General features: G+C 41.3%; 1 protein-coding gene across 1 annotated transcript in view; it reads left to right on the top strand.

The window, feature by feature from the left end:
- The window catches only part of Col12a1 (collagen type XII alpha 1 chain), a 106,928-nt gene that overhangs the window by 66,783 nt on the left and 24,031 nt on the right, over positions 1-16,114 (top strand). The window contains exons 37-50 of the mRNA XM_010617912.2: positions 108-237; positions 1,989-2,108; positions 3,200-3,346; positions 4,315-4,431; positions 4,585-4,731; positions 5,195-5,269; positions 7,008-7,147; positions 8,902-9,025; positions 9,191-9,334; positions 10,672-10,836; positions 12,074-12,112; positions 12,208-12,346; positions 14,511-14,653; positions 14,925-15,034. Coding sequence (XP_010616214.2) covers positions 108-237; positions 1,989-2,108; positions 3,200-3,346; positions 4,315-4,431; positions 4,585-4,731; positions 5,195-5,269; positions 7,008-7,147; positions 8,902-9,025; positions 9,191-9,334; positions 10,672-10,836; positions 12,074-12,112; positions 12,208-12,346; positions 14,511-14,653; positions 14,925-15,034 — 1,740 coding nt within the window. The remainder of the gene's footprint in view (positions 1-107; positions 238-1,988; positions 2,109-3,199; positions 3,347-4,314; positions 4,432-4,584; positions 4,732-5,194; positions 5,270-7,007; positions 7,148-8,901; positions 9,026-9,190; positions 9,335-10,671; positions 10,837-12,073; positions 12,113-12,207; positions 12,347-14,510; positions 14,654-14,924; positions 15,035-16,114) is intronic.

Raw genomic sequence — 16,114 nt, 5'->3', positions numbered from 1 at the left:
AATATAAAGATGCCATTATTATCTATGGGAATACATACAACAATGCTAGCTTTTGATTGGGAATTCCTGTAGCTGGCAATAAATGTGTGATTGCTCTTCCTCTACAGACAACAGTGCCAGGCAGGAGAAACAATATCATACTGCAGCCCCTGCAGCCTGACACTCCATATAAAATTACCGTTATTGCTGTTTATGAAGACGGAGATGGTGGCCACTTAGTAGGAAATGGGAGAACTGGTCAGTGTCATAAGCTTTTACTTTATTTTTACTTTGAAGCTGTCCAGATATTAATGTTGCTTCTTATACTTTTAAAAATACTTAAATTTTGTCTTTACCACTGCATGTCAAATACTACATTAATATTGCACTAACATTTGTGTTAGCCATTGAGTTTTGTAAAAATGACAGCATGAGAGTACAATTTATTTTTAAAGGCCCACTAAGAGAAGAAAAGGAGAAACAAACCTGCATCGTTGTCCTTATTTGATATACTGTAATTCTGGTTGTTTTTTTGGAAAACTATCAAATCTTGTCTAAATAGTTTTCTTTTTTGTGTGATTGCTTAAGGCTATAGAAGTTAATGTATCAGCTGAAAAATATGCCAGTGTGATTGGATCTTACGAAGTCATAAAAAAGCTTCAAAACGATGAGCAATCATCTTCTTTCTAAACATTTAGCTATATTTTGAAGGATTATTGCACCAAATAGTTTGTAACGAATTTTCAATATGCAGGTCCCTTTTCTAATCTATACCGGTGGCAATTTCTTATGGTTGAAAGATTCTCCAAATTGGTTGCTCCCTGGGTTTGCCCAAAGAGTTTCAGAAAATACAAGAGCTAGGAGCCATGTGGAGGGACGCTGGTCCCTGGCCTGAGGCACGGTCCTGGCCTGTGAGGTTCGAGTATGCAGCCAGGGCTGAGTCACCGGTAGGAGAAAGCAGGCTTGGCTCTCAGTCTGTGTCTGGTGAATATTGGCATTCCGTTTTTCTACTTCATTCAGCAAAAATCCACTTAGGTTGCATGATTTTAGGTTTCCTTCTTCATTCATTTGTCCAAAATCTTTTTGTACTTCAATGTCCTGGAAAACATTACTGCATTTGGGAAAGATAACATTTGACAGCTCATAAGGGAAAAGCAAGACTAGACGAGTTTGAGCCCAGTCTGTGGAGGTCAGGAATCTACACGCTAATTGTTGCCAGCAGGGCTGGGTCAGTGGAAATAGTCTAGGGACTCAGGAAAGGTATTGATTTAACAACTTCTCTTACAATTAAAATGTATTTTAGTACTTTCCTGGGGGGAAAATGGCACGTTTTATAATTTGGGGCTTATCGAAATGTTAAAAAAAGAAGATATTATGAACTGTATCCAGGAAGGGCCAAAGCATATCTAGTTTCTCTTAGGAAAACGTGTTTTTCAAGTTGGATTAATTATTTTGGAAACTGAGTGACTACTTAACATACCAGCTAAACAGTCTAGACTTCGCAGCTGGTAGATGTAGGGCAGGACCTCTGCAGGGTGAAGGGTGCCCTCCGGGTTGTGTTGGTGGAAGAGAGGGAGGGGTGGTGAAAGAACACGGCCTTGGTCATTAGCTGGCTGTGTCTTCTCGGTGAACTCTTATTTATATACCGAGGTGCTCTGATCACTAGGCTCTAACTTCTAAGGGAGTGATCTACAATGCACGAAAACAGATCTGCCATCCTGGTATTTTCCATATTCCTGAGCCCAGTCGTACGCCGGCTCAGCCTTGTCTCCTGCTTAGGAGGAGGCTTTGCTGAAAATGATCAGTTTTTGAATCCATTCAAACTGCAGTTTGAATTTGAAAAGTAGAAGCTTTTGTTAATCACTTCCGTGGTGTTTACTTGTATTGGGGACGAGGCAGTTTGGGGACGAGTAAGCAGCTCTCTTGGGACTGCTGCAGTAATGCCAGCGAATTTCTGTGTTGTTCGTGTGCTGAGGAGGGTGAATGATAGGCATCATGTTTGTTTCCAGTGGGACTGCTTCCTCCGCAGAACATACACATCTCGGACGAGTGGTACACAAGGTTCAGGGTGTCCTGGGACCCATCACCCTCTCCAGTTCTTGGATATAAAATTGTGTATAAGCCAGCAGGTAAGGAAGCACCTCTGTCATAACAGAACTGCGTTGGGAAATGAAGTGCATGTGGGGGAGTTTTCTGTTGCATCCCGTACTGTTGGACTCTCCTGTTAGTTCACTTGTCGCAGCAAGTTTCTTACCACTGAGAGTAATGTTTCTGGAATCAGTGCTTTAAGTCAGTGATATAAAGTTCCATTGTCACCAGGATGTAGTGGAGACTCTCCTTAAACTCCATGATTAAAAGGTTTGACCTGGCCCATAAAATTATACACATTTAAACTGCTGTGTTTAGACATCCTCTATGTTATTAGGACCACGAAACAATACATATTTGAAAATATAAACTTCCATACCTTTCCCATCAAGTCCAAGTGTAATTCCATTTGGGCGTAGACTTTATGCATTTTAGTTGACTTTCGACAAGCTCACTTTCAACTCCTCGCTGACATTTGCACCTAGATCAGTATCACCTTGACTGAACTATTTGCTATCTTTATTTCTGTGTTCTGCTTGTACGTTCACCAGAACTGGAAGAAATGCTCTCTGTACCACATCTCCTAGGGCATCTTCCTGTATGCAGAAAGACTGTGGACTAGAAACAAATGAAGAAGAGAAAGCAAGAGAAAAAAAAAAAGAAAGAAAAGAACCCATGTAAGAAATAAACAGAGAACTTAATGAGAAAAGGGAAACTGACATCCAGGGACTTTCAGTAACCAAAATATGTAAATTGAGGTTCAAGACAAATGTTTAGCTCATCTCTGCAGCAAATTTAAAAAATGTTAATTGAACACCTACCATATGGAGAGCACTATGCTGGCAAAATAGGGCTCAGGAGTCATGAGAACATGTTTATCATAGGAACATGGATTATACACCTGCTGAATGCTAGGTACTGGGCTACACTGGTGAGGTCAAGGCAGTGAGGAACTTAGTCTCCCCTTACATATTCCCCATGTTATGTGGTGTGTACAGGAGTGAAGTGTGTGAAGGCTACAGGGATTCATGAAGGTCCTCATTGCGTTAGGTGCTGAAAGACCTTTAATTCTGAGTAAAATTTGAGACCAGCGATTACAGATCTTTGTGTATTTTTGTGATCACTGCTAAAGGTTCCAATGAACCCATGGAAGCCTTTGTTGGGGAGGTGACGTCCTACACCTTACATAATCTCAATCCCAGCACTACCTATGACGTGAACGTCTATGCTCAGTACGACTCTGGACTCAGCGTTCCCCTGACAGATCAAGGGACTACATGTGAGTCATGCACCTCTTTGCGGATGGAAGAAAGAATGTAGGGAAAACTGTCAGGCCAGTCTGTTTTGGTTGTTTTAATGTGTGCCTATTTGTTTAGCATTATGTAGTTGTCCAGTTTAACAAAATGTCTAATTCCATTAGTAATTGAATGTATGAAATGTGTCATGAGGAAGCTGTTTGACATAGAACATTGTAGTCTGAATTGTAAAAGGCAAAACTTAGCATTATGTAGTTGTCCAGTTTAACAAAATGTCTAATTCCATTAGTAATTGAATGTATGAAAATGTGTCATGAGGAAGCTGTTTGACATAGAACATTGTAGTCTGAATTGTAAAAGGCAAAATTTACAGAATTTGTCATTCTGTTCATGAAAGATCTATATGGAGCTATGATGAGGTAATTTTCATGGCATTTGGTATTAAGGCATATATTACCTGCTTTCTTTGATGCAATTTGATTGAATCTTTGAAACACTGACTTGGCCCAGGATAGATTTTTTTTTGAGACAAGGTCCTACCATATAGTTCACATTTTTGGCTTTGAACTCACTATGCAGCCCAGGCTGGCCTTGAACTCATGATGATCCTCCTGCCTCAGCTTCCTGACTGCTGGGATTGCAGGTGTGCACCATCACACCTGACAATTTGTTGTCATCAAGTACTTTGATAAATAAGCACTTAGCCTTTCAGACAGATTAACTAATTTTTATGAGATATCTTTGACATTCATAGTTTTCAAGGACTATATGGGATTCTCTTTCCTTCAAAATTAATATTGGGAAGGAAGGTCTGTTTTGGCTTTGCTACATTGTCATGCATGTTTGATGTTTATTTCTTACCGAAGCATTGAGATTTTAAGTGTTTATTTTTTTTCAGCCACAGTGGAAATTTGAAAATTATGTGATGGTTAGAAGTTTGCCTTTTTGCTTTTATTTAGAAAGTGAATCCGTTTCTTTCTTTATTTCGTAGTGTATTTAAATGTCACAGATCTGAAAACTTACCAGGTTGGATGGGATACATTCTGTGTCAAATGGTCACCTCACCGAGCAGCTACCTCCTACAGGCTAAGGCTGAGCCCTGCAGATGGTGTGTATGTTTTAAAAAAAGAACAAAACAAACAAACAAAAAAACAAAACAGAACTGGAGCACAGTTGGAATCTCAGTGAAGATTTTGATTTACATATAAAATGCCTTTAGAAGCAACAGATGCTCAGTTGCATGTCCCTTTTTTGTGATCAGGAACGAGAGGACAGGAAATCACAGTGCGGGGATCAGAAACCAGCTACTGCTTCACTGGCCTCTCACCAGACGCTGAGTACGGCGTCACTGTTTTTGTGCAGACGCCCAATCTCGAGGGGCCGGGTGTCCCCATCAAAGAGCATACCAGTAAGTTTTGACTGGTCTGGAAGGTCTCCAGGGGCTTGGGCTCAGAAGCTGTGGGGAGGGGACTTCCTGAGGCCGAGCCTGCACATTCCCTTGGGTGGCCAGGACAGTGGGTGGTGGCCGAGGAGGTGGCTTTACAGCAACTCCCTGCTGCAGGGTTGAGGCTACCTCAAGGAGGGGCTGACAGAGGGCCAGGTGACACTACTGGGCAGTGACGGTGTGAGCATGCCCCTTGTCACGGCGACTCGCACGGGACCCTCTTTGAAGACCTCGTGCTCTCCGAGTCTTTGCTCTGTGACTGAAGTTACAGGGAGTAACAGCCACAGACACCAAGTTTGGTCAGAACACAGTCCCTAGTGCCAAGGCAGCTGGAGCCTTGATTTGTTTCTGAGGATTTAAATTTACTCTGTGGGATGTGAAATGTGCAACATGTTGGGTCGTTCTGATTATTACTTTTAAATTCTAGCCGTGAAACCCACAGAAGCTCCCACAGCACCACCGACCCCGCCTCCTCCTCCCACCATTCCACCCGCCCGGGCTGGTAAGTACGGCTGACCAGGCCGCAGTCAGCCGTCGAGGACCTACAGACTTCTTAGGCTGCAGACATCCTTTGCAGTTGGTATGGGGCATTTCTGGTCTTTTATTTCTGTGCAGTAGTTTTTAGGTAGAGAGAAAAGCTCACCAGTAGTTTGTTCCTCTCCCTCTCCAGGCACAATTTGGGATGAATAAAATCAGTCATAAACGCTTGCAGCTCTTTGGTCAGAACTCTGTTTTCTCAATTTTGCAGATTCAGACTTAGTGATATTTTCCACAGTCCGTGGTCACATGGTGGGGTATTTCCTCCTGCCGGCTCCTGGCATCCACGGGTGACCTGAACCTTTTTTGCTATACCTGCAACTAAATCCCTGAGGCCTTTGACCCTGGAATTCCTGGCTTCTAACTTGGAAGCGCTCTGGGTTAGACAAGGCTAAAAAGTTTCCATTCACCAAAGTTTGAGACATAATTGTCAGTTGCAGTGGACTAGTAAAAAAGACAGACTGCATTGCTGTGTTCACTTTGCTGGTATTCTTCAGGGCGATGCCAAATTAAATGTAAAGGAAGCAGCTCCTCAGTTATTCTTTTCCCCATGTTTCGTTTTCCAGAAATCATTTCAGATTTTGGCACTATTTTTCTCTCTTATAAGGATAGTTAGAACTTTATTAAACCTGGTGTAGAAGTAAAATTAAAAAATTAAATGTGTATTATGAAAGGATAAAGTAATAGTGGGTTTTTTAAAAAAAAGTAGGCTGCTGAAAGAAAAGTCAGTAAATAATCTTGGCTGAGGGACACGTTTTAGTAAGCTTTATTTTCTAGAGTAGTTTTAAGTTCACAGCAAAACTGAGCCAAGTTTAAAGCTCTCATGTACCCGCTGCCCTGTCTATGAAGCTGCCAACATTCTGATCAGATCTATACGTCTTGTCACAACTGCTCAATCTGCATGGACCCCTCATTGCCACCCAAGTCTGGCAGTTCACATCAGGGTTCACTCTTAGGGTTGTACATTGTGTTTGATAAGTTTTTTTGAGACAGGGTTTTACTACGTAGTGAGACTGACCTAGAACTCACTGTGTAGCCCAGGCTGGTCTCCAACTCACAGCGATCCTCCTGCCTCAGCCTCCCGAGTGCTGGGATTACAGGCATGAGCCACCATGCCTGGCTTGATAAGTTCATAAACTAATTTTTTGTTAATTCATTTTTTTTTAGAATTTTCTTAGCTTCTAAGTCTAAAAAGATTCAAATTTGAAATATTTTGCTATTTTATCTTTCCCTTCCCCGCTTATGACTGTAGTGGCCAAACTCATAATTTTAAAAAAATACATTTTCACCAAATTTTGATAATTATGTCCAGACTGTCCAGACCCATTGTGCTGGCCCTCCTTCACTTCTGGACATCGTTGGTTTTCATTTGATTTCTCCCTCACTTATTGGCGGAAGCTACCTGGAGAGTTTCAGGAAGTAAGGGCATTTCTGCACAGTGGATCTAAACAGATGAGCACTTTCGGACCAAGAATCTAGCGTCAGTTAGACCAGTCCTCCTCACATTTGTGCTGCGCCGGGGTCCCTGGGGCTCTCATTGTTGCTGCTGCTGGCTCAGGAAGTCCATGCGGGGCCTGACCTGCACCAGGCAGTGCGGCTGTCACTGGACACCGTGGGAGACAGGGAGGCTGCATACCCGTCTTAGCTGTGCAGTGTCATTGCATGAAAGAATTAAGGAGATCTCTGTTTTTTTTTTTTCCCAGTATGCAAAGGGGCCAAGGCGGATATTGTGTTCTTGACGGATGCCTCTTGGAGCATTGGAGATGATAATTTTAACAAAGTTGTGAAGTTCATCTTCAACACTGTTGGAGCCTTCGATGAAGTCAGTCCCGCTGGTATCCAGGTGAGGGTCATTCTACCAGTGCCTCCTTACGTGTAGCATCTTGCTGTTTCCTCTGAATTTGCCTGGTGAGTGTTTTGACCTTTGCTATTTGCTATTTCCTTTACATGTGCTTTTTTTTGGAAAGAATTGGGTGTGAAGAATATATACATAGAAAAGTAAATTTTCCTTTAGTTCTTCTTATTGGCTAGATGATATTCTAGTTGGAGAATTTATGGGATTTTGATTCCAACTTCCTACTTTAAACTTCCAACAATGATAATTTCCATAAAAAGGTCCCCCGAAGTTCTGGACGCCAGCTGCATTGTCACTGTGAGTGGAACCTGCTGCAGGTTATGTGGCAGGTGTTATTCTGCTCACTACTGACCTAAGGGGTATTTCATTTTGTTTACCGAAAATGGTAACTACCAATTGCACTGTTGTGGAATCACCTGAAATGCATTAGTTGTATGAGTGTAGGAACTTAGAGAAGCTTGTGCGTTGAAGAGCAGCTAAAGGAGTAATGTACCCTTTGGTGTTAACCTGCCGGCAAAGCTGAGAATCTTCTCCACCATTCCCAACATGCCCTGAACTGAGGCACTCAGGCCTACTGGCTCTAAACTATTTTGGGGAGTCTTCCTAGACTGTTTTGAGAGTCTGATTATTGTTGTTAGTAATTTCTTGGATTCCAACCCTTGAAGACCTACCTCAAGATCCACCAATCCTGGAAAGGCTACCTGATGGCTTAAGGTATTCTACACTCCTGGTGTATTTTGTGTTATTATTACAGCCAGTATCACTGTACTTTGTCATTATGCACATGACCCTCTTCTATCCAAATCCAGATTATATTTTTTAAAAAAGCCTCTTTTTTGGGCCAGGCATTTAGCTCAGTGGTTCTGCTGCATTATCTTTGAGATGCTATACAAAAAAGACACCTTGAAATAAAAGACAAATAATTTCATAAACAAACCACATTCTCTTTAGGGAATAGTACTATATTGAATATACTAAATTTCAAATCCCCAGATAATCCTGTGTACATTGTTCCAACCTAAGAGTAAAAAAGCTTATATTCTTAATATGTCAATAGTTAAGCTGTTTGCATCCTTTTTAGAAATGGCTTTCTAATAAAAGTAGCCATTATATTTTATTAATTGCTATGCATCAGCTACTTTATATATATATATAAAACTAATAATCCTTAAAACAACGCTAGATGGTAGATTATCTCTACTGTCCAGAGATCCTGTGTAGCTATTTTATGTTACTGTGGAGAATGAGTTTAGTCTGTGAGTTTAGTCTGTGAGTTTAGTACACCAAGAACCAACTGCTCAACCAACATTTGAGCTCAAGATGGTGTGTTCTTATATCTAGTGCTGGGATCTCACTCTTCTCCAGATTCAGCCATCTCTTTTTGTATCTTCAGGAAAGGCACATAGGAATAAAATGTATTTTCATTATCAACATTAGTCATAACAGTTTCGTTGAAGATTGGAAATTAGAGAATTTAACCACACAACAGCAACCAGTGTTGTCGTACTACTCATAGTGAGAGTATAATATTCCATCAGGCCTGAGACAGCTCTGTCCGGTTCTGCAGCTGCAGGAGTCATTCCAACACCGAGATGTAAGACGAGGTGACTGCCATTGTGTGAGAGTATAATATTCCATCAGGCCTGAGACAGCTCTGTCCGGTTCTGCAGCTGCAGGAGTCAATTCCAACACCGAGATGTAAGACGAGGTGACTGCCATTTCTAACCCATATTTCCTTTCAGGTTTCATTCGTGCAATACAGTGACGAGGTCAAGTCTGAGTTCAAGCTGAACACATACAATGACAAGGCCCTGGCCCTCGGGGCCCTCCAGAATATTAGGTACAGAGGAGGAAACACAAGGACAGGTACGGTTCACGGGGAGCATCTGTAGACCTTCATTGCCACCTCGGCAGGGCGGGGCTGAGCACATCCACTCCCCCTTTGTCTGGATGCTCGCTCATCAGTGGGGCCCGGCCAGTTGTGCCTGGACAGTTCTCACTGAGGTGATACTAAATTGACACACTCTGTAGGCAAGGCCCTCACATTTATCAAGGAGAAGGTCTTGACGTGGGAGAGCGGCATGAGGAAGAACGTCCCCAAGGTCCTGGTTGTGGTCACAGATGGTCGCTCACAGGATGAGGTCAAGAAGGCCGCTTTTGTCATCCAGCAATCAGGTAATCTCAGGCATGGATTCGATTGCACTCCTTATTGTAAATTTTAAATGTCCAGGAATGATTGCAAGGGCTGAAAATGCCCGTTTTACTTTCTTGTTCTGTTTAATTCTCTACTCTACACCATTTGTGCTGTTAGTTTACATTTAATTATAGGGTAGCTTGGTAGCTGCTCAAGAATGACATGGTGTTTTCTTTATATCAGAAGTAATGCAGGGCTTACTGAGAGGTAAGCCTCAGAGTATCTGGAGGGCCACAGGAAACTATGATAATGGAATAATGGGCTAATCATAGAGCTGACTTCTTGCTGTAGCAGAAGTTAATCTTGAAGCTGATTCCTGCAGCTCTAGCTAATCTTGCAGATGTAGGTTGCTGAAAGGTACATGGCAGATAAGAAGGATCAGGGTCCCGGGAAGACACCTATGGGTGGATCTTTCCTTATTAGAGAGGAAGCTAGGTCTTTCCAGTATCCACCCTTACCTTGTTGCCCCATGCTGGGTCCACGGTGGACACATTTTAGGAAGAATTCTGTGCCCCGCATGATGTATTGAAGTAAATGATAAGTTATTTCATTACACGGAATTCATCATCTGCACAACCATGACTCTTTGGCTAAAATTATGAGTTGCAATTAGTGCTACGTCACATTGTCTTCTTTCAATGGAGATTTTTCTCTTTTTTTTGCATAATTTATTGCCTCTAGGTTTATGCACTTTGAGCCAATTGCTGCATGTTTTCTGGCTCCTAGCCCGTTTAAGATCTGGGGTATAGAAGCTTACTTCTCTAATATCTATATTGCTAATTCCTTATATGGCCTAGTTTCTTCTGCTATCAAATTAAACTTTTGGAATGAAAACTTTGTTTATTTGTATTAACCTAAATAAAGGAATGTTTACTGACTGTGGGAGTTGTAGAGTCTATTTTGAAGGTGCTCAGCATACTGCTATTGAGCCCATGTGTGTTGAGAAAATTCACTTTCAAGTATTCAAATTTAAGATAGCTCATTCTTGGTGTCTGAGTCGTAAAGACAGCTACATAATCCACGTGTATATTAGGACCCAGGCTCTGTGGAAGGCAGAGTGCACCACACAAGGTCTTTTTGCTATGAAAAGCTTCATCTTGTGGTTGTGAGTGGTTTGTGTTGGGAGATCCAGTGAGTTGAGTTGGATAAGGCAGAAAGTAGGATGACTCAGAAAAAGTACATGTTCATCAAAAGGCACATACTCAACCATGAAGGAGTTCATGCCAAATAAAAGGATTTGTTGTATGTGCCGAGGAACTAGAGTATCTTTCCTCATAAGAGTTTACTTTGAATTGTTCAAACAACAACTGCTCTCCAGGGTTCAGTGTCTTCGTGGTTGGCGTGGCGGATGTCGACTACAACGAGCTGGCCAACATTGCCAGCAAGCCGAGTGAACGGCACGTCTTCATCGTGGACGACTTCGAGTCTTTCGAGAAGATCGAGGACAACCTCATTACATTTGTTTGTGAAACTGCCACTTCAAGTAAGTTGTGGTCGCCAGAGACCTAGAGTCTCACTTATCTACAAGCATGTTCACTTAGAGACGGTTACTCGTTCCATATGGAATCAAGTTTGTGCGGAAATAAATCCTGGGAAATTATCCCAATACCTGGTGAATCATTGCTCCTTTGAGATCATGCTAAAGGCTCAACTCATCTGAAGTCCATTTTTAGCCCTGAAGATGTAGTAATTCTTGGGCGGAGATAAGGCATTTTAACATATCCTTGTCCCATTTCCCCAGGGCCTGTAATATTTGGTAAATTAATCTTCAGCTTAGAATTGCGTATACAGAAGCATTTCTGTGAGCTGAAGTTTTCCCTTATGAGCCACCAACCGAATGTTCTCTGTCAGGATTGTGCTTCCTGGGCGCAGTGAAAACATATGTGCCCTGCTGAAATTCAGCTGACACTCATTTGTTGGGCTGCAATTCTGCGTAGGTCAGGACTTCAGGTTTAGCTTCTAAACTACAGTGAAGGATGGAAGACAAACTAAATGAATTTATCTCCTTCCCGACCCAACTCTTGGGGTGCTGGATTGTGGACACAGATAGGTGACTCCTTTAGATCTTTAATCCTAGGTGGGGCTATGCGTTCGTTGCAAGTGCGACACCTCAAACTATTAAACATTATTCTAAACATTCAAAACTTGGGTAGGGGTGGCAAGAGGAAACAGATTTGGTGGCTCACTTGACAACCTTTGCTGAACCACAGCACAGAACTGCCATGGGAAGAGTGGGTGTGGGTAGGGCCATCTCCCAGCCACTGAAGGTGGCCCTGTGGAACCCCAGCTCTAGGAGGTGTAGGCGAGGACTGCTAGGTACTCCTACTGGTAGGTGATGTTTGGTAGACAGCGTGAGGCATGGGGGCTTGGCAGAGAAGCGGACTGGGATGGATGAACTCTTTGCAGAAATCTAAAATTCTCCAGGACAGAAGTTTTCTGATCTGTTGAAATACAGGTGAAAATTGCCTCTTTAATTCCATTTTATTATTCTTCAGCATATAGCTATAATATGCAGAAAAAACCCGAGTTACACTGGTTAATAGTATAATGTTCTCTATATACAGGAAGTCTTTTAAAAGACAACTCACAAAGGTTAAATTGCTAAGTTAAGTTTTTGGATGAGCAGTTTCCTAACTCGATGGGTGTCCATCGTTGCTTGCTGTGTGTCTGTGTTGGTGCGTGGTGCTGTGAGCTCTACTTAAAGCCACTGTTCTTCGCAGGTTGTCCCCTCATTTATCTGGACGGATACACTTCACCAGGTATGTGTCGATATTCTGGGGCTAATTTATTCAGGATTTCAGGAACCAGGAAATTGGAATGTACCCACCTTAGTCGTTTCTTCTCTGGTAAAAAGGTTTTAAGATGCTTGAAGCTTATAACCTGACAGAAAAGAGTTTCGCTTCTGTACAAGGAGTCTCCTTGGAGTCGGGGTCCTTCCCCAGCTACTCAGCTTTCCGGCTGCAGAAGAACGCCTTTCTGCACCAGCCCACCACGTAAGTGAGGACACAGGAGGGTCTTTTTTCCTAGAATGGGCTAGAGGGTCATCGGAATCTGTGCTCACTTCCTGGGATCTCGGAACTGTAGAGAATTGTCAGCGAGTCCTTCTGGATGACATAGTTTGGTTTCCTTAAATTTAGATGGGTTAATTATCTTTCCCTAAGTTATGCAGCAGTCTGCATGCAGGAAACTAGTGTGCGTTCCTCGCTGTCCCCAGTCTCAAGAATCTCAGCCTGGCACTGCAGCAAGACAGACTCCTGGCCCTTCTGAGTTTGAGGCTAGGGCTGTAGCCGTGCTTCTTCTAAGGGAGGTTGTTAAAACAGGAAGGCAGCTTATTATTCTGAACCTTTCCCTGCAGTGCAGAGGACGGGGTGGAAGAAATGAAGAATGTGAACTGGCTTTCCTTTTAGCATTTCAGACTCTAGAAAATGAAGGGCTACTGCAGTTTTGCTTGTCCATGATCCGCAGGCAGCGGGTGGTTTTATTGGCCAGTGCTCTAGCAGATCTGTTGGGTAGCCCTAGACGTTGCTCTTTCGTGAGAGTTTGCACCTGGGTACAGTAACAGAAGTATGTATTTCTTGTTCATCACTACAAAAACCTGTGTTGAAAAATATGTGTTTGGCAATTTATGGAGAGAAAAGAAGAAATAATGCTTTCAGAAGCTCAGGACAGTGATAGAAAACAATGTTTGAGATTTGAAATGCTCTGGGGGAGCTAAGGGAAAAGTCAGACTTTTAAAACCAGAGCTTATTCATGTTAAGGAGGCCCAGATCCCAGAGTTTGACCACAGTGTAAGGGCCTGCCTCTCCCTGGTTCCCAGTGAACCTTCACATCCGGTGTTTAACCTTTTCTGTCACTTCAAGGCGTGACTCCCGCAGTTGCTTTATGACAGCCTGTTGTCTTCACACGGGCCAGAACTTCTGACCAAAAGGAGAGAAGCATAAATGCACACAAATTATTATTTTTTATAAACACTATAGTTAACTAGGGAAGAAAAAAATGGTCTAAGTCAGAGATGAGGCAGTTTGGAGGAAATACAGTACTATCATTAACACAGAACATTATAAAGATGCAGTAGTTCTTGAACACATAGAAGGCATCATGCCATCATCCCAGAGCATATTTGAAGAAGCAAGACACATTGTACTAGTGATACGGTACTAGGACATGGTACCTAGGACATGGTACTAGGACATGGTACAGGCATATGGCTGTAATCACAGCTACTCAGGAGGCTGAGGCAGGAGGATCGCAGCTTGGCCACCTTCTGCTCAGTTTCAAAATAAGAAAATGAAAAAGGCATGGAGATGTTGTTGGGTTCAAAAGACAACGCTGTGTCCTCTGCCAAAATTTGTACAGAAATACCCTCTTTTCTCTCAGAGTTGATTATCCAGACCTTTTTGCTATCTTCGAGGAGAACACATTACATGGTCTCAGACAGAAAAGCACCATTTTTGCCAAAGATTCTGTGAGAACAATGGTTGACTCAACTCTGGAAGGACACAGAGGACCAGATTTTGTGCCTCACAGACTTAGATCCAAGAAGAATTCCCTTTGAACTGAGTCACACCCATTTATCAGCACTGAACATGTACACGTGTAAATGGCCCAACAAACCATGTACAGCTGGTTTTATTTTGGAGAATGCGTAAGCTTCCAGAGGTGATTTATTTGATTTCCAGGGAGGAATTTGAAAGTGTTAAAAACTGTCAATGATAGGGAGAGAGAATCCAAACCTTGAGTCATTTTACCTGTGATCTCACAACCCTGACATTGGAAATTAAGTACAGTATATTTGGTAAGACTTATTATCTTTACATGATGTCTACCAGTATAATATGTATTACTTTAAAATTATTGCATAGTGTTTTAATCCTCTCTGTGCTCAGAAGAAATTAGTCACTAGCAGTAGAATAACAGACCATTTGGTAGCTTCCTAGCCTTTTGTGATAGAATCAGATTATAAATAATCCTTTACTACTGAAATAATGGGCCTTTAGTATTTTTTCTTTAGACGTGTTTCCTAAAATTTTCTCCTGTGGCGGAGGCCGATGGTTATAAACAGTCTGTAATACTTCTCATAACTAGATTGCAGTCTAAAGACTTAGAGACATCTCCATTTCTGAAGAAAAATCATCACTCTTTTATTTTATCCCACAGAGATGTACATCCAAATGGACTCCCCCCTTCATACACGATTATATTATTGTTCAGACTTCTCCCAGAAACCCCCAACGATCCTTTTGCCATTTGGCAAATTACAGACAGAGACTACAGACCGCAAGTTGGAGTGATTGCAGATCGTAAGGATTTCTATCCTGCTTTAAGGCACTTGCATGCATAGTTTTGATTATGTTTTTTCTTTTTCTCCTCTTTTCTCATTAGCAACTATGTCTATTATGGTATGTGGTTTTAATTTTTCCAATATGACACATCAGTAGCCTAATTGCATTTTATCACAATTACATTTATTGAATTTTTTAGAAATCTTTCCAACAAGAATTGTGTGCTAACACTTTTCAGTGACAAGTCTGCCATGCCTGTGACTTAACAGCAACCTTGTGTCGATTGCAGCTTCTAGCAGGAGCTTATCGTTCTTTAATAAGGATACAAGAGGCGAGGTACAAACTGTTACGTTTGACACAGACGAAGTAAAGACACTATTTTACGGAAGTTTTCATAAGGTAAAAATGTAAGATTATCTGAGTTTTACTTTTAGAAAAAAGCACAAGTTAAAAAAATTAAACTCATTTCTTTTATTATTTAATAAGTTATCACGTCAAGTTCATGGAATCCTGTCTATGTCTTTAACATCTCATTTTACATAATCTGATTAATTCAGGAGAGAAAATTAGCTAGGTGTGGCTGTGCACACCTGTAATCCCAGCACTCAGGAGGCTGAGGCAGGGGAGGCCAGCCTGGGCTACATAGTGAGTTCTAGGCCAGCCCAATCTACATAGCGAGACCCTGTCTCAAAAACAAATAACAATACAACAACAACAACAACAAAAACCCCAGAAAATTAAAATTAAAACAACAGTTCTACCAATCAGAAGGTGACTACTTTAAACATGTCTATATATTTTCAATGTTTTTGTAATTTTAAAATTCAAGTCAGATATTGCTGACCTGTTTTTCTACTTACCATTATGTTGTGGATATTTATATCACTTAGTTTAGGAGACTTAATAGTTTAGTGGAGTATATTTTAATTGAAAATATTAATCTTTTATAGAGAGTAGGAACCTTATTTTTCTTGCTCTTTTTTGGAAAAGTTACAAACATGCCAGTGAAAAATTATCAGTTAAAAATTATCAATATCTATCAAAATAATTAAGGTAAATGTTTGTGAGATTAAGTTTTGCACAGAATTCTCTAAGAATTCTTATTCAAAGTTTTAAGATGCATTCTAGGGGGATTGACTCTTCTTGGTGATTTCTTTTTGTATGTTAGAATCTAGCAGATACTTTTCTTTGTTTTCTGGTACTGGGAATTAAACTCATGATCTTATGCTTGTAATGCAGGCACAGTGCTTAGCAGATACTTTTCTGAAGATGATCATTAACAAATAGAGTATTAGAAATGAAAATAAGACTTCTTAATGCTATTTCTTCATGTTTTAGATTTGTTAACAGGAGTACCAGGTTTCTGTGGTACTGATGATCTGAAATTTCCCTAAGTACAGCATATAGAAAGATTAGCCCCATACATGAGACAAATATTTCCAGTTCAATCTGATTCTTTTTTTTTTTTTTTTTTTTTTT

The sequence above is a fragment of the Fukomys damarensis genome, unplaced genomic scaffold (assembly GCF_012274545.1).
Source record: "Fukomys damarensis isolate Sample0158 unplaced genomic scaffold, DMR_v1.0_HiC HiC_scaffold_27, whole genome shotgun sequence".
Lineage (NCBI taxonomy): Eukaryota > Metazoa > Chordata > Mammalia > Rodentia > Bathyergidae > Fukomys > Fukomys damarensis.
This window is presented reverse-complemented; position numbering and strand designations above follow the sequence as displayed.